At 52.3% G+C, this 25,303-nt stretch overlaps 2 protein-coding genes across 2 annotated transcripts; both read left to right on the top strand.

Moving 5' to 3' along the window:
- Nucleotides 1–353: 353 nt before the first annotated feature.
- On the top strand, nucleotides 354–11,572 carry DUSP3 (dual specificity phosphatase 3). Its single transcript, XM_044746215.2, has 3 exons — nucleotides 354–550; nucleotides 3,541–3,767; nucleotides 7,889–11,572. Exons 1-3 carry the CDS (start codon nucleotides 426–428, stop codon nucleotides 8,092–8,094), a joined length of 558 nt encoding a protein of 185 aa, XP_044602150.2. The 5' UTR covers nucleotides 354–425; the 3' UTR covers nucleotides 8,095–11,572.
- A 6,709-nt stretch (nucleotides 11,573–18,281) lies between these two features.
- SOST (sclerostin) lies at nucleotides 18,282–23,839 on the top strand. Its single transcript, XM_014849316.3, has 2 exons — nucleotides 18,282–19,128; nucleotides 21,861–23,839. The coding sequence occupies exons 1-2, from the start codon at nucleotides 18,774–18,776 to the stop codon at nucleotides 22,280–22,282; spliced, it is 777 nt and encodes a 258-aa protein (XP_014704802.1). The 5' UTR covers nucleotides 18,282–18,773; the 3' UTR covers nucleotides 22,283–23,839.
- Nucleotides 23,840–25,303: the final 1,464 nt, after the last annotated feature.

Raw genomic sequence — 25,303 nt, 5'->3', positions numbered from 1 at the left:
TAGAGCTCACAAGCGGAACCCAGTTCCTGAAAAAAATAAGCGACACTTGGCTGTATCTTGATCAAAGGAACATTTATTGCGCCCTGCAGTTGGTCCAATGAAGTGACTGCACTCCGCAGTTTATAATAACAGAGAAAATGCCTCAGCTAGGGGTGGGAGAGGACCCCGAAACTCAAGAGTGGTGGCACTTCCGTCCCCGGGGACATGCCCAGGGGGTCTCGGGAGCGTCTGCTCGGCGCCCGGCGGCGCGTGTCCGTCCGGGAGTGGAGCGCGCGTGGCCGCCCGCGCTCCGCCGCTTCCCGCGCCCGGCGGCCCGCCTCCGGGGCGGGACGGGGCGGGTCCCGGCTCAGGAGCCCCCGCCCAGCTGACCCGGCCGCTCTCCCCTCGCTGGCTGCTGCCCCGGCGTGCAGGGCCCGGCCGCCGCCATGTCGGGCCCGTTCGAGCTCTCGGTGCAGGACCTCAACGATCTGCTCTCGGACGGCAGTGGCTGCTACAGCCTCCCGAGCCAGCCCTGCAACGAGGTCACCCCGCGGATCTACGTGGGCAACGCGTGAGTCCCTGCTCCCGAGTCCTGACCCCGCCGGCCCCTCACTGGGCGCCCCGCCCACCCGAGAGCTGGGGTGGGGGCGTCGGCAGGCGCGAGCGGGGGCAGCCGGGGCGTGGTCGCCCCCCCCCCCCCCCGGAGCACGAGCGGGGGCTGGGCGGGGGCTGGAGTCGCCGCCCACCCCTGCGCGTGGGGCGGAAGGGTGGACCCCGCTCCGGCCCAGCGCGGTCGTTCCTTTCGCGGGGTGCGCGGAGCCCCGGGGCCGCTCGGCCTGCTCAGCGTCCGGCCCAGAGCCGCCACCCGCTAGGGCTCGGCCTTGGGCGGGGTCGGGGCTACCAGGTTCACTTAACAGGTGGCCCTCTGTCGCCCGGCCGGTCTCCGACCCCGCGCGTCATGTGACAGCTGCCTGGTTCTGCAGTGAGGTCACCGCGGAATGTCTGCCTTCGCTGCCATGGCAACGAGCTGACGTCACAGTCCGGGCGTGGAGCTTTTCCCCGGCTGGGCAGGCCAGATCATGGAATCGAAATATTCCAAATGAGGGGTCCAGAGAGCTGGGTTGGGGTTTCCGCGCTACTTCTCCCGCTTTCCAGATAGGATTTGATATGCATGGGACTCTAGGATGCCCAATGATAAATCCTGTAAGGAACTGAGCCATCACTTACAAAAGGCTCTCAGCCTTCTCACCACCAGGAAATGCATTTATTATTTATCACTTAGAGTTCTTCTCTCCAAATTGATTTTCCTATTTTCCATTAGCCAAACTGCTAGTAAGAATTTCTCAGCAGCGGGAGAGAACCAGTTGTTAACCATTCTGAGAGGTGCTGAAACACCAGCTGAAATGCCTGTGCAGCCTCGGGAGGGCGCAGGATGGATTTTCATGAGACCCTGAGGGCCCTGGTACCAGCGCCCAGAGTTCCCTGGGCCCAGGGGCTGCGTGTTGGAAACGGAGAACTAACCCTTCTCTCGTTTTCCGCAGGAGGACATGGAGGCCCAACCTTGTGGAGGCTGAGGGATTGTGAGGACAGGGTCAATGTCTTGTTCATGTCTGTGTCCCCATCATGGACAGGACCTTCTGCTTACCCTGCTAAAGGCTGTCACAAAAATGGGGGTCACTACAGAGCTAGGGGAAGTCCATAAAGCAGGTCCCAGCCTCATGGGGGACGGTCTCATCCCTTCCAACATTTGTTCACCATATTGAAGACCTACTATGGGTCAGGCACTCTACAGCGTTCGTTCATAGTAATGATAATAGTGAATTTGTTGCATGTCAAAGTAGTATTAGAGAAGGGAGACGAATGGGGGTGACTCTTCAAAGTTAGTTGTTTGTTTTTTAATCAGCCACTGCTTTACAGTCATGTGCAGTGTTGTGAGCAGAGATGGCTAAAACAGTCCCAGAGTCTCAGCCAAAGGCCTCAGTAACTGCAAAATTCTGAGGATAACCACCTTTCCAGGCACCCAAGCAGCAAGTGGCCTTGGCAGCCTTGGAAAGCCTGCTCTCTTGGGCAGTTTGGCACATTCAGCTGTTGCCGCTTCCCAAGTGTAAGTCAAGGTTGTGAACGCGTGGTGGCAGCCAGAGTGGCAAGTGCTGATGGCCCCTGCAGAAAACACGCCCCTTGCCCTCTAAGCAAATCTGACCTTGACTTAGCCAGGGTTTGGGGTGGGGCGCTCAGCACGGAGGATCCACTGAGCACCCAGTTCTCCTCCAGCATCGGGAGCCCCTTAACAAAATCAGGCTCCTGATCAGGCTCCCAGGGCAGGGAGGAGCTGGATGAGCCATGTTTTCTAGGTCTCAGGACTTGCAGTTGATGGGGCATGAGGCAGAGTGAGGGGTGGCCGAGCAGGGCTGGTGTCAGGAGAAAGGCGGTCTCCGCCCAGCTTTGCCGCCCAGCGGCCCGTGTGAGCGCGCGCACATCCTTCCGCTGTCCTGCCAGCCCGGAGCTGAAGCTCTCTGCTTCCTTCCTCGCAGGGCCACTGTGACAGGCGCACTAGATCATGTAGGAGAAGGCGTTCTGTAAAGTGTAAACTGCTGTTTGAATCGGGATGTTGTTGTGAGATGAAATAAAGGAGCCCTTTGACTATTCAGATCGAATGTTTTGTAAACCCCGTAGTTCTGTTGGGGCCACTTGCTCCCCAAGTGCTTACTCACCCTAGAGAGCTTCAGAAACGTGGCTAGTGGACTGGGGCAGGGGAGATCCCTCTGGGGCACGAGAGGGGCTACTGCATTTGATAATCCAAGGAAGGAGGCTGCCTGGGATGTGCTGCTTGCATTCTTCTTCACTGATTCACTGTGTTTTCACTCAGCATCTACTGCGCCAGGTGCCATGGTAGGTGCCGGCATACAGACCTGAAGCAGACAGGGTTCCTCCCTCAGGAGCTCACAGCCTGGACATCTAAGTGAATAAGCACAGTCAAGCATCAGAGGAGTAGCACTGACTCTGGCGTCAGGCTCCGTCTATAGATTGGTTCATTTAATGCTCAGAACAACCCCAGGGGATAGATGCTGTGGTCATCCTCATTTTATAGACAGGGAAACTGAGTCACAGAAAGGTTGAGTGACTTGTCAAGGTGGCCTGGCTGGTAAGTCGCAGGGCTGGATTTAGACCCAAGGCAGTCTGGCTCCAGAGCCCACTTTTAGCCACTTGGCGATCCTATCACCATAGGGGGGAGCATGATGCCAAATGGAATGGAGGGGAGATCAGGAAATACTGCAGAAGGTGGTGAAAAATGAGAGGGAGCATGTCCACGGAGAAGGTGGAGAAGGGCGTTCCAGGCAGAGGGACAGCATGGGCCTGAAACCGCTCAGTCTGTTTGGGGCGGCTGCTGGTAATTAGATATGACTGGGGTAGGGAGGAGGCTCATAAGACGGGGACAAGCCGGCAGGGCCAGAGCATGGAGGGTTCCTTGCTTTGCCAAGAGGCTTAGAATCTTCTCCATCTTCCTTCCCCTGGAGCTGCCAGTGGGTCAGTTAATCATCCGCTGCTGCTGTTTCCTGTCAGGTCTGTGGCTCAGGATATCCCCAAGCTGCAGAAACTGGGCATCACCCATGTCCTGAACGCTGCCGAGGGCAGGTCCTTCATGCACGTCAACACCAACGCCAACTTCTACAAGGACTCCGGCATCACCTACCTGGGCATCAAGGCCAACGACACGCAGGAGTTCAACCTCAGCGCCTACTTTGAAAGGGCTGCAGACTTCATTGACCAGGCCCTGGCTCAAAAGAACGGTAAGGGATGTGTCGCCCAGGAAGCATTGGGAGGCGGCTTGGGCTGGACTTTTTCTAGAAAACAAGCCCACAGCAAGCCTCCTTTGGAAAGCCTGTTGTTTGCTTTCTCCTGGGGTGAATGGCTGGGAGCTTTAGGTTTCTCTCCGCTCACCTGTCTGCCTGTCGAGTGGTCCCATGTTACACAAGACATACAAACCTTTCACGCAGTGGCAGCCTTGGGGTCCTTGTGTTTGGTTTGACTTTGGCTAAGGGTCAATTTCCCCATGCAAATACCTTCAATAATGAAGAATTATTGTTTCCACCGTAAGAAGTCCTGAGGCGAGGGAGCTTCAGGGCTAGTTGCTTCAGGAGCTCAATGGTGGCATCAGGACTAGGTGCTTTTCCCTCTCTCTCTCCTGCCACCCTCAGTGATGGCACTCCCCCAGTGGTCCCAAGATGGCAGATCCAGTCACCACCTCCCAAAAGGACAAAGTATAACAAAAGATGAGGCAGCCCTCTTTTCCCTCATATTTCTCTCTCTTTTTAAGAGCAGGTAAAACATTCCCCAGGAATGCCCCCATGGCATTCCCCTCACATCTCACGGGCTAGAGTTGGGTCACATAAATACCTGGCAAGGCCAAAGGGGCCGCCATGATTGGCTTAGCTTGGGGGTCAGCAAACTTCAGCCCAGTTTTTAAATGCTTACGGTAGGTCCCAAACGTAAGCTAAGACTGAAGCAGAACTGCTGAGCTGCTGGCAATCGGGCAAGGTGTTCTGGAGAGAAATCCTAGAAGGCCAGAGGGCAGACATCAGCTGAGCAGGCTGGGCTTCTTGCCCTTTCTGCTTTTAGCTTGTGTCTCTCAGCAACTCCCTTTATCTTCGTGCTGCTTCCTCCAGCCTCTTCCTTTCTCCCTAGCCCAAACAGTCCCAGGGGAAGTGACCCCTACTGAAGCGTGATCAGCCCTGTCCCCAGATTCTAGCCTGTCTCTCATACAGGAGGTGGCGTCTGGGCGGAGCCTGGAAGGATGGCAGTCACACCCTCTCCTTCCCCTTTGGCTCTGTGAGTGCCGGGCATGCTGCGTATGTTCCAGGTGGTGAGGCAGCTGCTCTGCAGAGGGTCTGGTTGCCAGGGCGGAGGCAGGAAAAGCCCCACTCTGCATCCTTTGGGTACACTGGCCCGAGAGTGAATGGGTAGGAAAGTGGAGGACTCCCCTTTCCTGCTTTGGAAGGCATTGGGAAAAGAGAGTCCTGTTTTGGGGCTAGCGTGATGGGAACAGAAGAGACTCTGTTTGACTCTGGGCTGGCAGATTTCCTTCAAAGAATGCCTACATAGAGATGTTGGTGGGAAATCATTCACTCAGCTAGTCAGCATATATTTGTTGAGCCCCTTGTGTATGCTAGAGATCAAAGGGCATCCGAAAATCAATGCCCCACCGTCCTTGCCCTTGAGGAACTCAGACTGTGGCAGAGGAGGGCAGACCTGCGCGTGGGCAACCGTAACACAGGGCCAGGCTGCTGTGGTCGAGGAGGTACTCGGTGCCACCAGAGGACTCCTAGGGTTGGCTGTATTTATTTATTGAGTGCTCACGTATGCCAGGCATGGCCTAAGGGTTTTATATGTCATCCATTAACTCCCAACACCTGTGCAGTGGGTCCTCTTAACACAGATGAGGAAACTGAGGCACTGTGAGGTTAGATGGGTCATAGAGTTAATAACCAGTGTATTGGCCAGGGTTCTCCAGAAAAACAAAACCAATGCAATATATATGATTTATTTTAAGGAATTGGCTCACACAATTGTAGGGCTGCCAAATCTGCAATCTAGAGGGCAGACCCACAGGCCGGAAACTCAGGCAGGACTTCTGTGTTAGTCAGGAGGCAGAACCCTTCTTCTCCAGGGAGCCTCAGTGTTTGCTCTTAAGGTCTTTTACTGATTGGACGAGGCCCACGCACATTATCAAGGGTCATCTCCTTTACTTAAAGTCAACTGATGATAGGTGTTAATTACATCTACAAAATACCTTCTACTGTGGGACCAAGCAACTGGGTATCATGGACTAGCCAAGTTGACACATTGAATCATCACAACAAGCAAGTTAAAATTTAAACCCAGATTCATATGACTTCAAAAATTTGAGTTCTACATCCCTATGCTGACAAAGGAAATACTTGAATTGGGGTCTTAAGGGATGAGTAGGAGTTTGCCAGGGAGCCAAGAGAGAAAGGAGGCTCCAGGTAGAGGGAACAATGTGTGTAAAGGCTCAGAGGTGAGAAAAACCCTGGAAAGGTGTTGAGGCTGTAGGCACTTGGCCTTGTGAGCCACACCTTGGAGACTAGCCTACTCTGCAAATGGTGACAGGTCATACTTGTGTTTTAGAAAGCTCCTTCCAGCTGCTGGGTGGAGAGTGGATTGGAGGTGGTGAGGGTGGAGCGAGAGCTCAGTTTGGAAGTGTGGAGGGGGTAGAGGTGAGAGGTGATGGAGACCAGAACTAAGGGGAGGAGGAGGTGATAGAGAGAAGCCAAGGCTTGTGGCTTGTGGCTCACAGCAAAGTCCGCAACACGCAGGACTTTGTTGATCATGTCTTCCGGCATCTCCTCACTATGGCTTCCTTCCTTCACCGAATGCTGGGGATGCAGCAGGAGGCAAGACGGATAGACATCCTTGCCTTGTGGAGTTCACATTTCAGGGAAAGATGACAGTAAACAAGTGAAAAAGAGATATGGCCTGTCAGGGGGTGGGAGCGGTAAAGAGGGAGAAGGGGATTAGGGAGCAGAAGTGATGGGGGGGTGCTTGTGGCTTTAGGGAGGGTGGGCAGGTGACATCTGAGCCAACACCTGGGAAAAGAGGTGTTGCAGGCAGCGGGGCCCTGGGATCCAGGGAGAAGGCTGAGGAGGAGGTGCCGTCGGAGGTGGGGACCACATTCTGCAGGGCCTCGTGGCCATTTGGGGAGCCCTGAGAGGGTGTTTGTGTGTGTTTGTTTGTTTTGATTGTTTGTATCTGTATTTGACATGCCTATTCCTTTTTAAACTGCTTGGTTGAGATATAGTTGGCCTTCAGTAAACTACACATATTTAAGGCACACGGTTTGATAAGTTTTGACATATGTATACACTTGTGAAACCATCACCACAACCAACACAATGAGCATATCCATCAGCCCCCACATTTTCCTCATGTCCCTTTGGGACCGCTTCTGTCCACCCCTCTCTGCCTTCCATTCCTAAGCGGCCCCTGGTCTGCTTCCTATCATTAGACATCAGTGTATATTTTGTAGAGTTTTCCATAAACGGAATGACAGGATGTGCGCTTCTTTGGTCTGGCCTCTTTCACTCAGCATAATTATTTTGATTTCATCCGTGTTATCAATAATTCACTCCTTTTTAATGCTGCATTGTATTCCATCGGATGGCTGTACCACAGATGGTTTATCCATCACATGTTGATGGACATTTGGGTTGTTTTCATTGTTTTGCTTTGGATTGAAATATAAAATTCTTAGAGAAGTACCCGTATCACCAAGTGTGTGGATCAGTGCACTGCACACACCCATGTATCAGCCCCCAGATCACGAAACAAAACACCACCAGCACCCCAGAAAGCCCACCGCGTGTTCCCTCCCAGTCGCAAATCTCCCCCGCCCACCTTGACCCCTGTCCAGACTTCGGGAGCAGTTTCGCCTGCTCTCCTACTCTGTGGAATCATAATATATCCTATTTGTGTGTTTCACCTGTGTTGTTCCTGGTAAGTTGTAGATTGTTCATTCTTATTATTTATCCATTCTGCCATTGACGGGCCTTTGAGAGCTTCCAGCTTGAGGCTGTTATGAATAATGTGTCTTTGGCGAATGTGCACGCATTCCTGCGGGACCGTAGGGCTGCGTGTGTTCAGCTTGAGTAGATACTGCCGCACGGTTTTCCAAAGTGGTGTGCCAGTTTCCACACCCTCCCCACCTCCATGTGAAAGTCCTCGCTGCTCCTTCTCACGGATGCCTCGTGTTTTCCATCTTTTTCATTTTAGCCATTCTGATGGGTTCGCGATGGTCTTGCCTTGTAGTCTTCATTTGCATTTCCTGAAAGAGCGTTGACTAGAGTTGTGATGTGATTGGATGGCCCAGCTCACCGTGTCCCCCTGTTTCTCACAGGCCGAGTGCTTGTCCACTGCCGTGAAGGTTACAGCCGCTCCCCAACTCTAGTTATCGCGTACCTCATGCTGCGTCAGAAGATGGATGTCAAGTCTGCCCTGAGCATCGTGAGGCAGAACCGTGAGATTGGCCCCAACGATGGTTTCCTGGCCCAGCTCTGCCAGCTCAATGACAGACTAGTCAAGGAGGGGAAATTGAAACTCTAGGGCACCCACACTGCCTCTCTAGAGGTCGAATGGGGGAGGCCTTGGTTGAGGTGTCCCAAGCCGCCATGTTTAGGAAACACAGTGTACCCTGCTCCCAGCATCACCAGGCACTTGCCCACAAGTCTGTCCCAACACAGCCCTGGGCCACTTTCCCCTCGGAGGGGCCACATAAAGGAGCTTACTAAGGAGGGCATTCTTGCTTTCTGGTGTGTCCTGTGCCTGTAATGTATGATGTCCTCTCCCTGAGGTGGGGGTGCAGAGGGGGAAGGCCTGTGACATGCATGCTTCTCCTGGAGGACCCAGGGCAGGAGGTCTGTGGAAGTGTAAGGCTCGAGACGCCCACAGGGGCCCCTCCTGACCTCCCCCGCCTCCCACCTTCCACCCCTGGGTCCTCTCCTGAGTGGGGACCACAGCGCCTCGAGCCATGCAAAGGAACTATGCAAACACAGGCCCCTCTCTCCCCACCACGTCTGTCCCCCCGTCTCCTCACAGCCGTCCACACTCTGCTCACAGGCAGAGTCACGTCAGGAGGTCTGAAGCTGGGGGTAGCCGTCAGTTGTTAGTGGATGGAAATTCCCACAAAGAGCCAGCATTTTAACTATTTCTTTAGGATTAAAGATATCTAAAGAAAGAGGCCCTCAGGTGGGCAAACAGATTCCCCTGGAGGACTCCTAAATCAATAGTTTTTAAAATGCGAGTCTTGGAGGGCTTGAGTTCAGAATCCACTACTTTGGACTGTTTCCCTTGGACTGCCCTCAGTCACTTGGTTTGTTCGAAGAGCGATGCCTTGGGCATGGTTTTATTTTTCTTTTTTAGAAAACAGGGTGTTGAAGTCCAGCCTATTTAAAAACCCCACCATTTGGAGAATTACAAGGGTTTTGTCCTGAATTATAGTGTTGGCGAGCCCGAGCCACTCGTGCTAACTGCTTTTTGTCTCGGTTGCTATTCCAAGAACAGAAGGAGGAAGTTGGCCAATTACAGCGCGTGTGTGTGGGTGTGTGTGGGGTGTGTGTCTCTCAGAAACACAGCCAGAGGACAGCCGAGCAGGGAGATGAACGGCCCCAGGCTCATAGCCTGCCCACTCACAGGTTGTTCTGATGGCTCTCTGGTGCCAGAGAAGATCCTGGAGGCTTGGGAGCAAAAATGACTCAGCCAGGCAGAAATGAAACATGGCGGAGCATCCAAATGGAGCCTTTATTGGTGGTAGAGCAAACAAACAAAAAGAAACCACCTTTTCTAGGACTTTTTTTAGGATGTTGTCAGAATGCACGAGCACTCACACTCATGTTTGTGTACGCATGTTTGTCAGAATATGGGAGTTTTGTTTTGAACCCTTTGAACCTTGTTAGGACGTTGCATGATTGTCATCCTGGGAAGTGACAGTGCTGTCGTCTTCAGGTGCACTAAGGCAGAGAGGTGGTCCTCAGCCGTGCCCCCTGTGCCTAGCACATAGGTGTCTGGTAAAAGTTTGTGGAATTAAAACTTTTTTTTTTTTTTTTGAGCACCAAATATATGTGGGGTGTTGTTCTGGTGGGTGTTTCAAACTCCCAGAAGCCTGAATTCATGGTAAGATCAAGGATTTGTGAAGAAGTCTTACCTGAGTGAACTCTCAGGGACTTTTGTTGAATATTTATAATTCATTGGGGTGGGGAATGTGCCTTTTTCAGTGTGGACCGGGAGCTTCCAGCCAGGACAAGGAGAAGCAGGCGTGTCCCAGGGCCTCCCTCACAGGTGTTAATGGTCTTCGTCACAGCGGGGGCAGCGCTGCGCAGCCTGGACGTCCCCTTTTCTCTGTGACCACAGCATCTGCCTTCTTGCCCAGATAGACCCACCGAAATGAAATGGCCGCCCTCTAAACTGTGTACCTCACTTCACAGTTTTCAGATAACTTTGCCCCTCAATCTAACTTGATACTCACAATAACCCTGTCAAGTTGGTAGAGCTTATTCATGGATTTACAAAAAAGGAACTGGGCTTCAGAATCATTAAGGGTGTGACCCTCAGGGTTGTTGCCTGGCTCGAAGGCAGAGCTGAGGCAAGATTTCAGGTTTGCGGCTCCCAGAAGCTGAATTCTTTCTCTTATACTCCTCAAGAAATGAGCCCCCGGGAGCGTCCAGGTCCGCTGCACGTGTCTTTGACCAGGCCGTGCACACAAAGGCCGGTCAGCTTTGGACAGAGTACAAAGATTCAAGCTGTGGTGCCAAGAGGGCCTGGACGAGGGTGGGACGGAGTTGGCACACACCTGTCCCTGCTCCTGGAAAAGGAAGTAGAGAGCGTGGGTTCCTGATTTGATTAGAGTATGTGGCTCTCCTTCCAGGAACGTGTGGCATGCCTGGGTCGGAGCTTTCTGCCCTGCTTCTGGAAGGGGCTCATGAGCTGGAGCTGGGGCTCCCCTCCCACGCCCAGGCAGTGGTCACCCCACGGCAGCCACAGCCACTTAGGCAAACCCAGCAGAGTGATGTGGCTAGTTACCCAGGACCTCTCGAGGGCCTCTCTGTGAGGACGTGAGGAGAAAAGGCCATTGGGACAATTACTGCCTTTACTTTGGGGCTACTTTTATGCTGATAACTTGAAATTTCTTCATCGTCTTTAGTCCCAGAAACCCCATATTTACTTCACAAGTTTTAGCTCCTGGTTCTTTATGTAAAATAAAATCAAATTCTATTGTGTAAGAGCCAACACATGCCCAGCTGGGACTGGAAGCTGTTTCTGCACAGCTTTCCACCCCCTGGGAAGTGATGGGTTAGGAACTCAGGGTGCCCCTTGCCCCCTCCCCTGACCTGATCCCTTTCTGTGACTAGCAGACCCCCATCTGGGCAAAATTAAAGCACCAGATGGTTTTCTTCTCAGTTCTAAAGCAGCACACCTTCCACAGGCTGGTCTGTTTCCCTGCCGCTCTGAGTTATCTTGAGAGCAGAAATCATCTAGCGAAGGAGGGGACTCATCCAGGAGACTTCTAAAGTCCTTTTTTGGCTCTGACAGTGTAGGATTTTCTAAGAATCCCTCCCTGGAATTTAACACCACCTGGAAATTATAGGGGATGTAAAAGCATGGTGACCAGCAGGTGGCGTTGTGTTCCACCCGTGGTGATGGACGGTTTGTGCCTTCTGTGTCACAAGTTAATGCTAATGTCTTAATCAAAGTAAGCACTGATCTTATAAGGAAGATATGAGCTTTCCTCACAGGAAATTTCCTTTGTCACAAAACCAGTGTTACGAATCACTGGTCCTTCCAAGTCAAGACTTTATCCTGATTGAAAATAGAGGCCATCTCTGGGTGAGAAAACAGATTGCTGGGAAGCTTAACTTACTTACCTCCTGTCAGCTTTAGGGTAATTTGAAAGTGTGAATTTTCTGGACGGAAAAAGGGAAGATATCAAACTGGTTTAAAAAAATGTAAGTTTGACGTCTGCTGTATCACAAGTCAGTGTTAAAACACTAAAACTGTAACCAAAATAAATGTCTTACATTACAAAGAAGTGGTCTTCTTTTATTCTTATCACAGTTGATTTTCTTTTACTCTTTTATGCTTAGCTTTTATGTCGGCATTGTCTAACTTTTGCAAGATAATCATCATTTAAAAATTACCCGTCGTGAGCTAGTTATAGGTTCCACGATGATTATATTTATGCATTGGGTGTTTGTTGCACTTCTTTCCAGGGCCAGAAATTTATATGTTAGGAATATCCTATTCTATTCTTTTATTTTTATTTATATGAATTTCAGCTTTATGGAGGTATAATTGACTAGAATATTCTTGAGGATAGTGGCCCACTCCAAATAAAGGAGGTAAGATTTAAGTTCCTAAGAAAGCAGGGGATTGGGCCGATGGTCTCAAGGTGCCCTCACATGAAGATGATTGGGTGGCATTAGGATTTGAGTCGTTCTGCAAACAGGCAGTTCCAGGTCATACCCCTGCCCCCAGATACCTTAAATTCCAGGGCTAGCACTATCTCCCTTAGGCTAAGCAGTGCTTTTTTCCTATGAATAAAAAAACGCAGAGAAAGTTGGGTGCCTTTTCTCCCAGATAGGAAAAACCTGGGCAGAAAAATAGCATCTCTCATCTCCAGTTCCCCATGTGTAACATGAGGTGGTTAGACTAGCTCACTATTTGTCAAACCTCTTTGACAGTATAATCTGTATGTTTTTACGCAAAATTTTAAGGCAGAGCACTGATATATAAAACTGGTAAAGATGTTTTTTAAGTATAATTTTGAAAACATTTTAACTAAAAAGGTAATACTGTATATACATAGTAATGAATTCAAACAATACCAAAGACTTAGAGAGTGGGGCCGGCCTGGTGGTGCAGCAGTTAAGTGCACACGTTCTGCTTCGGAGGCCCAGGGTTTGATCCTGGGTGCGGACATGACACTGCTTGGCAAGCCATGCTGTGGCAGGCGTCCCACATATAAAGTAGAGGAAGATGGGCACAGATGTTAGCTCAGGGCCAGTCTTCCTCAGCAAAAAGAGGAGGATTGGCAACAGATGTTAGCTCAGGGCTAATCTTCCTCAAAACAAAACAAAAGACTTAGAGAGTGAATCTTCTACCCTAAACCTTTAATCCCTCTCCCCAGAAGCCACTATAAAGTCTATCATTCTAGAAAAATCTCAAATGTAAGCACACACATATGTATATGTGTGTGTATAGAGAGAGATCCTTTTCTCCCTAAGTGGAAAATGTTCTGCACTTTGCTTTTTTTGCTTGACAGTATCTTTCACCTGCCATTTCTTACAGTTCTCCCCCATTGATTTGAACAGCTACGTAGCATTCCATTGTGTGTGGATGGGCTGTGATTTCTGTGTACTCTTATTTTAAAGGCCCAGGCTGCCTTAATGAGCACAGAATGTTGAAATGCGACTTACGGATGACAACTGCAGTTTTTTATCTGCCTTGAATCCTGTCACCTTCTGTCTGTTGTGGTGGCACAGTGTCAATCCTGTCCCGATACTGAGAGCGAAGGAGGCGTGTCCTGTGCTCGCTTGTGTAATTTTCTGGGAGTGGACATGCCCAAGCCCAATTTTTTAAAAAGACAGTCTCCAAGCTATGGCCTTCTGAATTGATGACCCATTTTAAGAAGTTCAAATGCACAGACATTCAACTTCTGAAGTCTACATTAACATGAACTAACCTGGAGGCAACACTGAATGAGTGGATGGTCTCCAGTTCACTGAAAGTGAATGCATAACACATTTGATTAATGTGTATGTATTTTTAAAACCGTGAGCCACCTCTGTGGAAACCTGGGGTTCGGAAGAACCTAGTTTGAAAGCCCGTGAACTAGACAACCTTCCGCTTTAACATCCCGAGAGTATAGAGCACTTGCGCTGCCACCCTGAGGGGAAGGAGGGCAGAAAGGAGAGTGGGGGGAGGTGTTGAAAGGAGAAGGAAGAGTGGAGGGCAGGTGCAGCCAGGCTCTGAAGGGGAAGACAGTCTCCAAAGATACAGGGTGACAGAGTCTCTCTTTGGCCAAACCTTTGTCAGGCTCCTCTGAGCTTTTTTCGGCTAGGCCTTGACTTTTAGGTTTTCATGTTTGTCTCCGTATTGCTCAGTTTTAGCAAGAATCCCCTGTCCTCCATATCTGATCACCCTCAATGTCTAATCGGGCTCCTCATCCCCCACCATCCCCCAGTGAAGTCTGATCACCCTGGCCTGCCTTCACCAAGAATCCTATTAGGTTGGTGTAGCCAGAATGCCCTTTACCCCAATGCTTTCTCTTAGTAAGTTTTCATTCACTGACCCCCACCCTGCTCCTTGGCTATAGACCCCTACTTCACTTGGTATTCGGAGTGGAGCCCAATCTCTCCCCCTCTGCAAGACCCCATTGCAATGGTCCTACACCTACCACCACAGTACTCCCTTGAATAAAGTCTTCTTTACATTTTTAACAAGTGTCATAAATAATTTCTTTTTTTTTTTAAAGATTGGCACCTGAGCTAACATCTGTTGCCAATCTTCTTTTTTTTCCCTTCTTTTTCTTCTCCCCAAAGCCCCTCCAGTACGTAGTTTTATATTCTTGTTGTGAGTGCCTCTGGATGTGCTATGTGGGACGCCACCTCAGCACGGCCTGACGAGCCATGCCATGTCCACGCCCAGGATCCGAACCAGCGAAAGCCTGGGCTGCTGAAGCGGAGCATGTGAACTTAACCACTCGTCCACGGCCAGCCCCTAATTTTTCTTTAACAAAGGTTTGCAGACAGGCGCCCTGCAGGCAGAGGGTGGTAGTTTGGATGGCGGTTGGGGAGGTGCGGGTGATGAGTTGGGGCCCCACCTTGAAGGGCCTGGTCTGCCGGGCAGAAGGGAGTGGAAGTTTTATCCCGTTAGTGCTGGGAGCCATTTGCCTGTTCTAAGCAGGAGGGTGAGTCCCTCAGAAGCTGCTGAATGAACAAGGAGGGGATTTCCACCTGTGCTGAGACCCTGAGCTCCTCAGAGAACAAGTTCTCAGTGGCGATTAAAGGCAGGGTGATCTGGACCTCCCTCAACGCAGGCAACAACCTACAGAGCCTGCTCCCCAAGTCCAGAGACTCCACAGTTACCCCTGACCTATGGGAGCAAAATCTGTTTAAAATGGAGCCAGTAAGGAGAATCCTCAGTTTCCATGAGTACAAGGGCTTGAGAACCAAGGAGAGAGTGAAACTCGGTGACATCTGAGGTTCCTTTTGGATCAAAGATTTAATGATCTCAAGGGGTCCAAGGAGCATAGCTTACTTTCCATATTTGGCCTGTCCTTCAAAGTCTGGGCCAAATGCCACGTCTTCCGTGATGATCCAAGGTCCACCGCAGCGGGGAAGAAATAGCTCTTTCCTCCGAAGGCCCCGAACACTTTGTCCTTTTAAAAAAATGCATCTAAACCATTTCTTAGTGGCACCAATCCCTTACTACCTGGTATTGGAGTTATTTGGATGGAGAATTTACTTCTTCCCTGCAATAGGAGCTCCTGGAGGGCCTGGCGAAGGCCTTGCTTCATTCAGTGTTTGGCAAGTGGACATACGAACAGGCAGCTTGGTAGAAACGAAAACCAGTAAATCATCACATAGGAAAACAGCTTTGCTAGGAGTTAAGGCACAACTATTAAATTATTAAATTCTGTTTAAGAAATGTTAACAGCTCAAAGCCAGTGGTTGGCAGCCTTGTGGAGAAACACGCTGTTGTGGATGGAGTTGTGTCCTTCCACATTGCATATGTTGATTCCTAACCCCTAGCACCTCCCATAGTGACCTTATTTGGAAGTGGGGTCATTGTAGATGTAATTAGTTAAGATGAAGTCATTAGAGTGGGCCCTAATCCAGTATGACTGATGTCCTTATAGAAAGGGGGAATCAGGACACAGACACACACGCAGGGAGCGCACAAGGTGAATATGAAGGCAGAGATTGGGGTGAAGCTTCCACAAGCTAAGGAGCACCAGAGATGCCAGCAAGCCACCAGAGGCCCAGGGAGAGGCACAGAACAGACTTCCTCGCAGCCCTCAGCATGAACCAAGCCTGCCGACACTCTGAGCTCAGAATTCCAGCTTCCAGAACTGTGAGCCAATACATTTCTGTTGTTGACACCCTGGTTTGTGGTACTGCTCTCTTCTAGCAGCCCTCGCAAGCTAATGCACATGCCCACTTGTATGTTGCTGGTGGGACTGGGGACCTGGCTGGGTTTTCTGGAGAACAACCCTGCAATATGTCACAAAATTGTTGACCCTCTCAGGCCCAGCATTCACTTCTGGAGATAACCCTAAAGTTAAAAAAAAAAAAAATTCCTTTGTGAAATACTACTCAGCAATGAAAAGCAACAGATTGTCGATACATGCAAAACTTGGATGAATCTCCAGAAAATTATGAGTGAGGAAAGCCAATCCTAAAAGCTTACATACGGGTTGATTCCGTTTATATAACATTTCCAAAGTGACAAAATTATAGAAATGGAAAAGAGATTAGTGGTACTGTGGGTTAGGGGTGGAGAAGGAGGGCTTGGGGGGAGGGTGGGTGTGGGTATAAAAGGGCCATGAGAGGGATCTTTGTGGCCACAAGTTGCTCTTCATCTTGGCCGTGATGGTGGACACTTGACCCTACACATGTGATAAAGTTGCATAGAACTAAACACACACACACACACACACACACAAGTACAGGTAAAACTGGGGACATCTGAATTTGATTAGGAGATTGTATCCATGTCAATATCCTGGCTGTGATAGTGTCCTATAGTTTTGCGAGATGTTACCATTGAGACAAACTGGGTAAAGGGTACATGGAATTTTCTCTGTATTATTTCTTACAAATGCATGTGAATTTACAAAGATCTTAAAATAAAATTTTTTAATTCAAAAATTACTTTGTACAAGGGGGCTGGCCCTGTGGCCGAGTGGTTAAGTTTGCGCACTCCACTGCAGGCGGCCCAGTGTTTCGTTGGTTCGAATCCTGGGCACGGACATGGCACTGCTCATCAAACCACGCTGAGGCAGCGTCCCACATGCAACAACTAGAACGACCCACAACGAAGAATATACAACTATGTACCAGGGGGCTTGGGGAGAAAAAGGAAAAAAATAAAATCCTTAAAAAAAAATTACTTTGTACAATGATGTTCATAGCATCCCTACTGAGGATAGGGGAGCATTGGAAATAAGCTAAACTAACCACAACAGAAGTCAGCTAAAACCCTGGGAGTTTAACCTTGGGGAATAGTGTTTAGTTCTGAACAACGATAAGCTTGTGGACTGAGTAAATGTAAAGCTGAGTTAGCGTTAAGTGAAAAAGCAGACGGTATCATAGCAGGTTCTCTCTGAGCCATTCTGTAAAATGCGTGGCTACACACTGGCAGAGAATCATTCAAAAGGATGGAGATAATTTAGAGGTTCAAGTCCACTGGATTATTCTCTTTTTTCTTTTAACATTACTTCAGTTTCAAATAAAATAATGAAATAAATAAAATCCTGAGCCTCGCCGTCCTTCGGTTGCTGGCTCCTCCTTCCATCTCCAGCAGGTGGCAGAAGTGTTCCAAAGATGGCCTTCACAGGCTTGGGTTCATGTGGACCGGCCGGCAGCTCCCAGCAGCAGGTGGGGCTCCAGGATCAGTTGTTCCAGCTCAAGGAATCCAGGCAGCAGAACTGCCCTCTCTGAAGTCCAGGCCAAGAAGGCAGTCGTCCAGCCACGGTAGGGTTAACGGTCCACATTCCAGAGCAAGGAGAAAGGAGGCTGGAGGGTCACAGACAAGGGGAGGGGTGCAGAGGGCCAGCTTCTCACAATACCGCCAGCTCTGTTGGGAGAGATAGATCACCCCCAACAATGGCCACAGCTGTTTTCGTCTGCCCTGAAGGAAACTGACATAGGAAGCAGGTATCAGAGAGGGCCCTTCCTGCAGGGGCTTCTGTCTGGCTTGTAAAACTGTCAGAGCAGCTGCATTCATGTGTCGAGTGATGGATGATGGAAAGGAGGGACAGACGGCCGCAGATGGACACAGTGACTTACAAGTCGAGGCAGGTGGCAAAAGCCTTGCGGCAGCTCTGCAGGTGGGGCGTGCTGATTCATTGCCTAGTGGAAATACCAAGGGGACCTGGGCCACGGCCCTCTTCCTAGCCTCCCTTCAGGGCCAGGAGCGGCTGCGCCTCCTCAAACAGTCCATCTGCAATGAAAGCTTCCGCTGGCCCTCCTTTCTTTTCCTGCACCTCAGGTGTGAACCTTCCTCCCCACGCCTATACCCCTCTCAGGCCCCTCTTTCTGCTCCAGGGCTGTGGGTAGCAATTCCTTTTGGTTTCTTTGTGGCTGGCTGGACCTGCGATGGCTTCATGGAATGCAGCCCATGACATGCACACCAATAAGGTTTTCCACATAGGACTCAAAGCAGTTTTTGAAAACTGTAATGGGCTGGGAGACAAGAAAAAAAATGTCGGCACTAAAAATGTTGGCCCCGGCTTTTGCTAAGAAAAGGGATTTTGTGCTCTCCGCTCCTACCCACAGCCTGGCCAGGGAAATAACTGCCTTTGGCACATCAGCCTGCAAGCCAGACTGAGCGTCCTGGCCAAGAACTGCCTGTCACCTTGTGCAGGATCCCCGAGGAGCATGAGCTGAGGTTTCCTCGAGCTCCATCACTAGTGCCTGTTGACTTCCTCATCCTGACCTTGTCACCAGAATCCCTGTCCCTTGCCCAAGTGGGCACTCTCAGTATAACCCCTAGTCCTCTCTCTTGTCTTTCAGAGAATGTCAAGAGGCGCTTTCTTGGCCAGGATAATCAATGCTGAGCCTCATGGAGTTGGGACCGATGAGATTTCTTAAAAAGCATCCTTCTGCCTCTGCCTGAGTCTGTGGGGGCCAACTATACACCCCTAGGGCCATTTGTTGGTGAGATGACAAATGAATTTGGCCTGAGAAATGGGATCGTTGGGCTGAGCCCTGTGGAGGACTCAGAGCTGCAGTCTTCTTTGTTAAGCTGGTCCACAGTTTGTTTTGAGAAAGCCCAAGGGACCCAGGGAGGTAGAGATGAAGAGCCGGAACTCATTTGATATCTGAAAACCACAGCCGCCTGCACGTGGGAGGTGGTGGAGAGCAGCCTTGCCCACACGCCCCCCTCTCCTGGGGTCACCTGGGAGCACCAGCAGCAATTTGGGAGTTTGCTGGGCTTGAGGAGAAGTCTTTGGAGAGGGCTTGCTCGGAGCACAGCCCGTTCCCTCCCCCTGGGCTGAGGGAAGCATGGGACCAGCCCTGCCCCAGCCTGTCCTCATTGGCTGGCATGAGGCAGAGGGGGCTTTAAAAAGGAACCGTGTCCGGGCTGGGGACCAGAGCCTGTGCTACTGGAAGGCCGGGTGTCCTCCTGCGGCTGGCACCATGCAGCTCTCTCTTGCCCTGTGTCTTGTCTCCCTGCTGGTCCACGCAGCCTTCCGTGTGGTGGAGGGCCAGGGGTGGCAGGCCTTCAAGAACGATGCCACAGAAATCATCCCCGAGCTGGGCGAGTACCCTGAGCCCCCACAAGAGCCGGAGAGCAACAAGACCATGAACCGGGCGGAGAATGGAGGGAGGCCTCCCCACCACCCCTTTGAGACCAAAGGTATGGGGCTGAGGCGAGCCTTCTTAGCACAGGCTCCTGGACGGGTTCTCTTTGGGAGGCTGTGAAGACTGGGGTAGACTGTCAGCCGTTGCCAGCGCTGGTGGAGGGACAGTCTTGCCTAGAGGCAGGGGAAGGATGGCATGCCAGTGCAGCCTTGGACCTGGAGCCCAGGGGCGCGGGCTGGTGGGGGCTGGCAGTGAGAGCCCGGGGCAGGCTCAGGGCTCTGAAAGGAGGTTTCACAGAATCCCCTCCTGAGAACAGAGGAGTGCAGGTCCAGCTGCAGGCAGCACTGGGGAGGGGACAAGGCAAGGGAGCCTCCAGCTGAGCACCTGCTGGAAGCCAGACACTCCGCCGCTGGGCCTGTCCTGTGCCCAGGCACCCATGGTGTGGGAGCCCCAGAAGGTGACCCAGAAACTGAGGCTCCAGAGACTAAGTACCTTGGTAGTGAGTAGAAGAGCTGAGATTTGAATCCAGTTTGAGCCAATTCCAAGACCACTCCGGTGGGGGATTGTGTGGGGGGTGTCGGGGACCAAGAGCTGGAGCAAGTCCTCACAGAGCAGTGGGAAAGGGATGCCAGAAAGGCTCCCCTTCACCTCCCCCTGCCCACGGTCTGCCCACTGAGCTGGCACTTGAAAGAATGGGAGTCCTAGGCACAGTTTTAGCCTCCGACCTGGGTGGCAGCTGGGTCCAAGCCCTGAAAGGGAGGCAGCATCCTCTGTGCGGGGAGTGGAAACAGGTGGCACTGTATCCTGAGTCCCCACCCCAGACTCAGCCTTGCCTCATCCCTGGGGAGGGAGCCCGGCCCTAGTGAAAAGGCAATGGCCCCAGTGGAGGGCACACCGGGGTTCCTGCCCAGGTCTGCACACAGGAGCCTGGGGGGCATTGTGCACAGCTGGCTCTGCAGCTGGCAGGAATGGTTGGAAGCAGGGGCTGGAATGACACTTCAGAGTGAGGGCCTCACTGGCCTTTGGCCACTGTCCTGGCGGGAGAGGAGTCTGCAGCCCAGGCTCCTGCATCGCATCCCTCCCTCCCTCACGACCCCTTGGGAATGGGGGGCTCTGCAAAGGGCAACCCTAGAGGAGGCCGGAGGGACCTCGGGTCTTCGAAACCCCTCCCCCGCGCTCCCCCAGGAAAGTTCAACCAAGCTCAAGCAATGGCTGTAGGAGACCCAAGTACAAGACATCCATGGACCTCCCTCAGCTCCCCTGAGAGGCACAAGCCCCAAGGAAGCCACATGCTCAAAACAAAGTCACCCTCTGCCAGAGGAAGTGCCGCCTGACCTAGGGTCACTGTTCTTGGAAAGCCCAAACGCCTCCTTCCCTGGGCAAACAGGCCGCCCCCACACACCACACCTGCAGCCTGGGAGCGGGGTGAGGAGGCCACACCAGCCCCGAAACCAGAATGCCAGCCACGGGAGGAAGGCAAACCCCACGACTGCCCTGCTGGACTTGGTCTCCAGGGCCTGGGGGTGGGGGCCTGGCCTTCTCTGCCCCCTCTCTGGTTTTGGTCTTACGACTATTTTTCATTTCTTCGTGTCACATGGGAACTGTCCCCTTGAGATGCTTAGGGGAAGACAGATGCTCACGAGGACCAGCTGTTTAAAAGGCTCTCAGTCGTCTAAACCCACAGTAGGAGACATGATCAAGATGTCTTCAGGTGACCAAGCCAGGCCTCAGAGCCCAATCTCCCCCGACCCAGGGAGCAAGGCTGTGCCACCATCAGGTGTCCATCAAATGGCCCAGCAGAGCGCCTGGTACACAGCAGGTGCTTAATCTTTGTGAGAACCAAATCTGTAGGTTTTCAGTCCAAGCTCGGTCCCCTTCTGACAGGGAAGTAACTGTAGTAAGAAGCAGCCCTGTTCCCCCTCCCCTCAGCCCAGCTTCCCATGGGTGCTCGGACTTAGAGCTTCCACCCTTGTGGCAGCCGAGAGGTGCTGGGGCCCCAGGGAAGTGGAGTCAGGAGACCCAGCTCTGCCTTTTGGGCCAGCCCTTTTCCCTCTCAGGGCCTCAGAGTCCTCGGTGATAATGCGGGGGTTGGACAGGCTGCCTTTGGTTCCTTTTAAGTCTAATGACTTCTCTCCACCTCCGCTTCCAGCCCTCTCCTCACAGCAGCTGCCCTGGCTTGTTACCTCCTGTTAACCCCCACTCCTTTCTCCATCCCTTCCCCACTCGTCCCTTCCCCACTCCTCCCAAGCGGCTGGAAGAGAAATTTGGGAGAAGCCAGAGCCATACAGAGGGTGTGGCTAGTACCTAAGCTCCATGGCCAGGGACCCCGTGGCACAGGTGTGACTTAAGTCTGGTGAAGAGGACACCCCTAGGAATAATAAAAACACGTAACAACAGCCAACCCCTGCAGTTCTTCCTATGTGCCGGGTGGTGTCCCCTGATTATCTGTGGATTAATTCACTGAATACTCAGGACAACCCATTGTACAGATGGGAAGTACAGAGAGGTTAAGTAACTTGCCCAAGACCACACAGTGATGGAGCCGGTGTTTGAACCGGAGCAGTCACTTGGCTCCAAAGAATCAGGGTGAGAGGGTGGGTCAGGGATCTTTCCACCAGCCCCAGAGGCCCCGGGGTCTTTGCATAACAGACGCCCAGGGGCGAAAGCGTCTGCAGCGAGGCGGGTTTGGAGAGGGCGCGGGCAGCTGGAGGGAGGCTGGCGGGGCGGGGCGCGGCGGGGATGGGGGGCCGGGCGGGCCGCCGCCCTCACGCGCGCCTCTCTCCGCAGATGCGTCCGAGTACAGCTGCCGCGAGCTGCACTTCACCCGCTACGTGACCGACGGGCCGTGCCGCAGCGCCAAGCCGGTCACCGAGCTGGTGTGCTCGGGCCAGTGCGGCCCGGCGCGCCTGCTGCCCAACGCCATCGGCCGCGGCAAGTGGTGGCGCCCGAGCGGGCCCGACTTCCGCTGCATCCCCGACCGCTACCGCGCGCAGCGGGTACAGCTGCAGTGCCCCGGCGGCGCGGCGCCGCGCGCGCGCAAGGTGCGCCTGGTGGCCTCGTGCAAGTGCAAGCGCCTCACCCGCTTCCACAACCAGTCCGAGCTCAAGGACTTCGGGCCCGAGGCCGCGCGGCCGCAGAAGGCCCGGAAGCCGCGGCCGAGCGCCCGGGGCGCCAAAGCCAACCACGCGGAGCTGGAGAACGCCTATTAGAGCCCGCCGCGCCTCCCCAGCCGGCGCCCCCGACCCAGGCGCCCCAGGTTTCTGCCCTCCGCGCGCGGTCCGATTGTTTGTATTTCATTTTAAATGCCTGCAAGCCAGGGCAGGGGGCCGACACCTTCCTGGCTTCCTCAGGAGGTAGCCAGGCCCTGCGGATCCTGGGTGCCCGCAAAGCCCCCCTCTCCCCGCCCGCCCGCCGAAGGGGTCCCTGCAGGGCAGGGGAGGGAGCTGAGAGTCACAGACACTGAGCCACGAGCCCCGCCCACCGGGCCGCCTACCTTGGCTGGTCCCACTTCCCAGGAGGCTGAAAGGGAAGCATTTCACTGGCCCCCCCCCCCCCCCCCCCGGGGTTTAAGGGAGCGGTGGGGAGTCAGGAAAGGCCGAGGACTGGTTAAGAAAGTTCCAGGAGATTCCCCCTCCACTTCTTTGCCCGTTACAAAGCCTTCAGTGCCACGTTGTGCCAAGAACACAGGACTGAGATCCGAATAGAGTTTCTAGTCCTGGCTCTGCCCCTAGCTTGCTGGGTGACTATGCCATTCTCTTCCTGGATGATTTCTTCTGTAAAATGGAGGTAGGGGAACGGGATTAGGATCTCGAGGAAGCTACTAGCATCTGATTGCAAGGACTCGGGTGCCCTTTAAATGGGCAGGGTGAGAGATGTTGGACTGAATCCTTGCCATGGTCATTTCCAGAATTCCGAGGTGTAATCCTCTGATCTGACAGACAGAGATGAAAACAAGCAGGAAAAAAGAAACTAATCTATTTCTGGATGACAAACTCCTGAAGGATGCCCATGTTGTTTCTCAGCTTGGCCTCCCAGATGTTTGGGTACCTCCATTCCTCCCTCTCAAAGGATGCAGAAACAACACCATCAATTGGGGTAGAGAAGGAGAAGGTCCCAAGGGTGGCAGGAGGGACAGAAATCATTCCTCTATTCCCAAGGCGCACCAGCCCCCTCCCCCGGCCATGCCCATATTTTAAAGTGACCTTCTGCAGAGAAGCTCAGGGTCCCAGGACACTGGGCTTGCAGCCCAAGGGAGCAGCCAGCAGATCCCTCCGGAGGCACCTCCTCCTGCCCACGGCTCCAGACACACTTCAGTCTAGAAAATAGCTTCTAACTGCTGTTACGCGTGATGGCATATCTTACATTAAAATAATATTACTGGGGAAAAAAGACAAATGCTGTACATATGCTGAGAAACCACAAAGCCTGACAGCTCATCTAAACATCTTTTTGAAAACCATTTCCAGGTACCTCGTACTTTCTATGTAGTTTTTAATTGTTACAAAATTCTTTTTCTAAACAGCAGCACCTGCCGTGTGAAAGCCTGCTGGGCTGGTGGTTTTTTGCGGTCCTTTCATGTGGGATTTGTCCACGAGAATGAAAGTAGTGGTTTTTAAAAAGAGTTAAGTTACATATTTATTTTCTCACTTAAGTTATTTATGCAAAAGTTTTTCTTGTAGAGAACGACAATGTTAATGTTGCTTTATGAAATACCAGTCTGTTCCTTCAGAATCCTGAGGCATTGTTAATAAAGACAATGGATCGTCATGGAGAGGATGTGGTCTGGTTTTGTCAACCGCACACAGTGATTTCTGTCAAAGTTAACATCCTTCTCTTGGTCACTAGGGCTTCACCCTCGGATGCACTTTGCCCTATGGTGGCCCTTGTGGCACTCCTTCCTTTGAAAAGTCACGTTCATCCCTTCCTTTCCAAACCGAGACCTCCTTCCTCATTCCCGGGCCATTGTAGTCGCCTCAGCCTGGTCTCTCTTAAGCAGCCTCCCTTCACACTGTCTCCCAAAATCACTGTTCTCATTGTGTCACACCTCTGCTCAAGATCCTTCAATAGCTCCTTCTTGTCCAGGGTCAAGTTCGGGCTTCTCAGTCAAACATGTAAGACCTTTCCCTGCTTGACGCCCATCCCCCACCCCACCAAGTTCCTTGCTGACTCCAAGCGGCCAAACGCTATCCTGATCCGTGCCTCCGTGGTTTGCGGCCCCCACTGACCACCTCCAACAACTCCTGCTCTTTTTTGGGGGTTCATGTTCCTTGTCTCCTTCTCCCTGAACCTTCTAGAAATGTTCCAATCCCGCTGCTCCCTCTCTCCTCAGATGTCCAGCCCCTCTTGTCCATGCCACTGCTTTGGTCCCTGATTCTACGTCTTCCATTCAACATTCACTCCTGGATCTCTCCGTCTTGCCTGGCGAAGCCCTGCTCAGTCCTGGGATAGATGCAAAGCCAAGTACAGTTCAGGACCAGCTCACGAGCAGCTCACTCAACGTTTTTTCCCAACGTGAAGTGATCCAGGAATGCCTCCCTGTGAAGATGTAAGCTTGTCACACAGGGACAATGTCTTGCACTTTTCTCAAAGTCTTGCCTCACAAGGTGCCACATAGTCCCGGACGCTGGCCGAGACTCAAGAAATACTCTTCTGTAGCCATAAGGAGGGATGATCAATTGCAAAGCTTTAAATCAAGTCCAGCCCATCTTGGGGTAACCCCACCCCAAGAGCCCTCCCCACCCCCTAAAGTAAGCTAAAGTCCCCCCAGATGACTTTTCACTGTAATTCCCAAGGAACCCCTACAAATTCATTATCATCATCAAGTCTTTGAGAGGTGTCAGTGGGTGTTGCTGCCTCCAGCCCCAAGGAGGCCTCAGTGAGACCCTGCAGGGAATCCGTGTCTCGTGCAGAGCGTCCCAGAGCCTGGAACAGGAGAGCAGGTAGGAAAGGGATACGTTGTCCAGCCCCCAGAGGCAGTGTGCTACAGTGCCTGGGACACAGGCTCTGGAGCCAGGTTTGTGTTTGAATCTGAGGCCACTGACGCACCAAGGGGTGAAATGTTTTGTCCACAGCCAGACGTGGGCTCAGTTCCCCGTCCTGACACTCACTCAAGCTGCTTAGAACCTGGTGGGCACGTGGACAAATAGTCAGGTCACATCATTCTGTACGAAGTGTTCTGGGACCAAGGATGGGAGTAATTCACTCTGTGGCAGGGGTGAGGGATAAAGTTT

The sequence above is a fragment of the Equus asinus genome, chromosome 13, assembly GCF_041296235.1.
Source record: "Equus asinus isolate D_3611 breed Donkey chromosome 13, EquAss-T2T_v2, whole genome shotgun sequence".
NCBI lineage: Eukaryota > Metazoa > Chordata > Mammalia > Perissodactyla > Equidae > Equus > Equus asinus.
This window is presented reverse-complemented; position numbering and strand designations above follow the sequence as displayed.

Coding starts and splice junctions, on each gene's coding strand:
- DUSP3 (XM_044746215.2), top strand. CDS start 426: ATGTCGGGCCCGTTCGAGCTCTCGGTGCAGGACCTCAACGATCTGCTC. Junction 551..3,540: donor CGGATCTACGTGGGCAACGC/GTGAGTCCCTGC, acceptor GTTTCCTGTCAG/GTCTGTGGCTCAGGATATCC. Junction 3,768..7,888: donor GGCCCTGGCTCAAAAGAACG/GTAAGGGATGTG, acceptor TGTTTCTCACAG/GCCGAGTGCTTGTCCACTGC.
- SOST (XM_014849316.3), top strand. CDS start 18,774: ATGGGACCAGCCCTGCCCCAGCCTGTCCTCATTGGCTGGCATGAGGCA. Junction 19,129..21,860: donor CCACCCCTTTGAGACCAAAG/GTATGGGGCTGA, acceptor CTCTCTCCGCAG/ATGCGTCCGAGTACAGCTGC.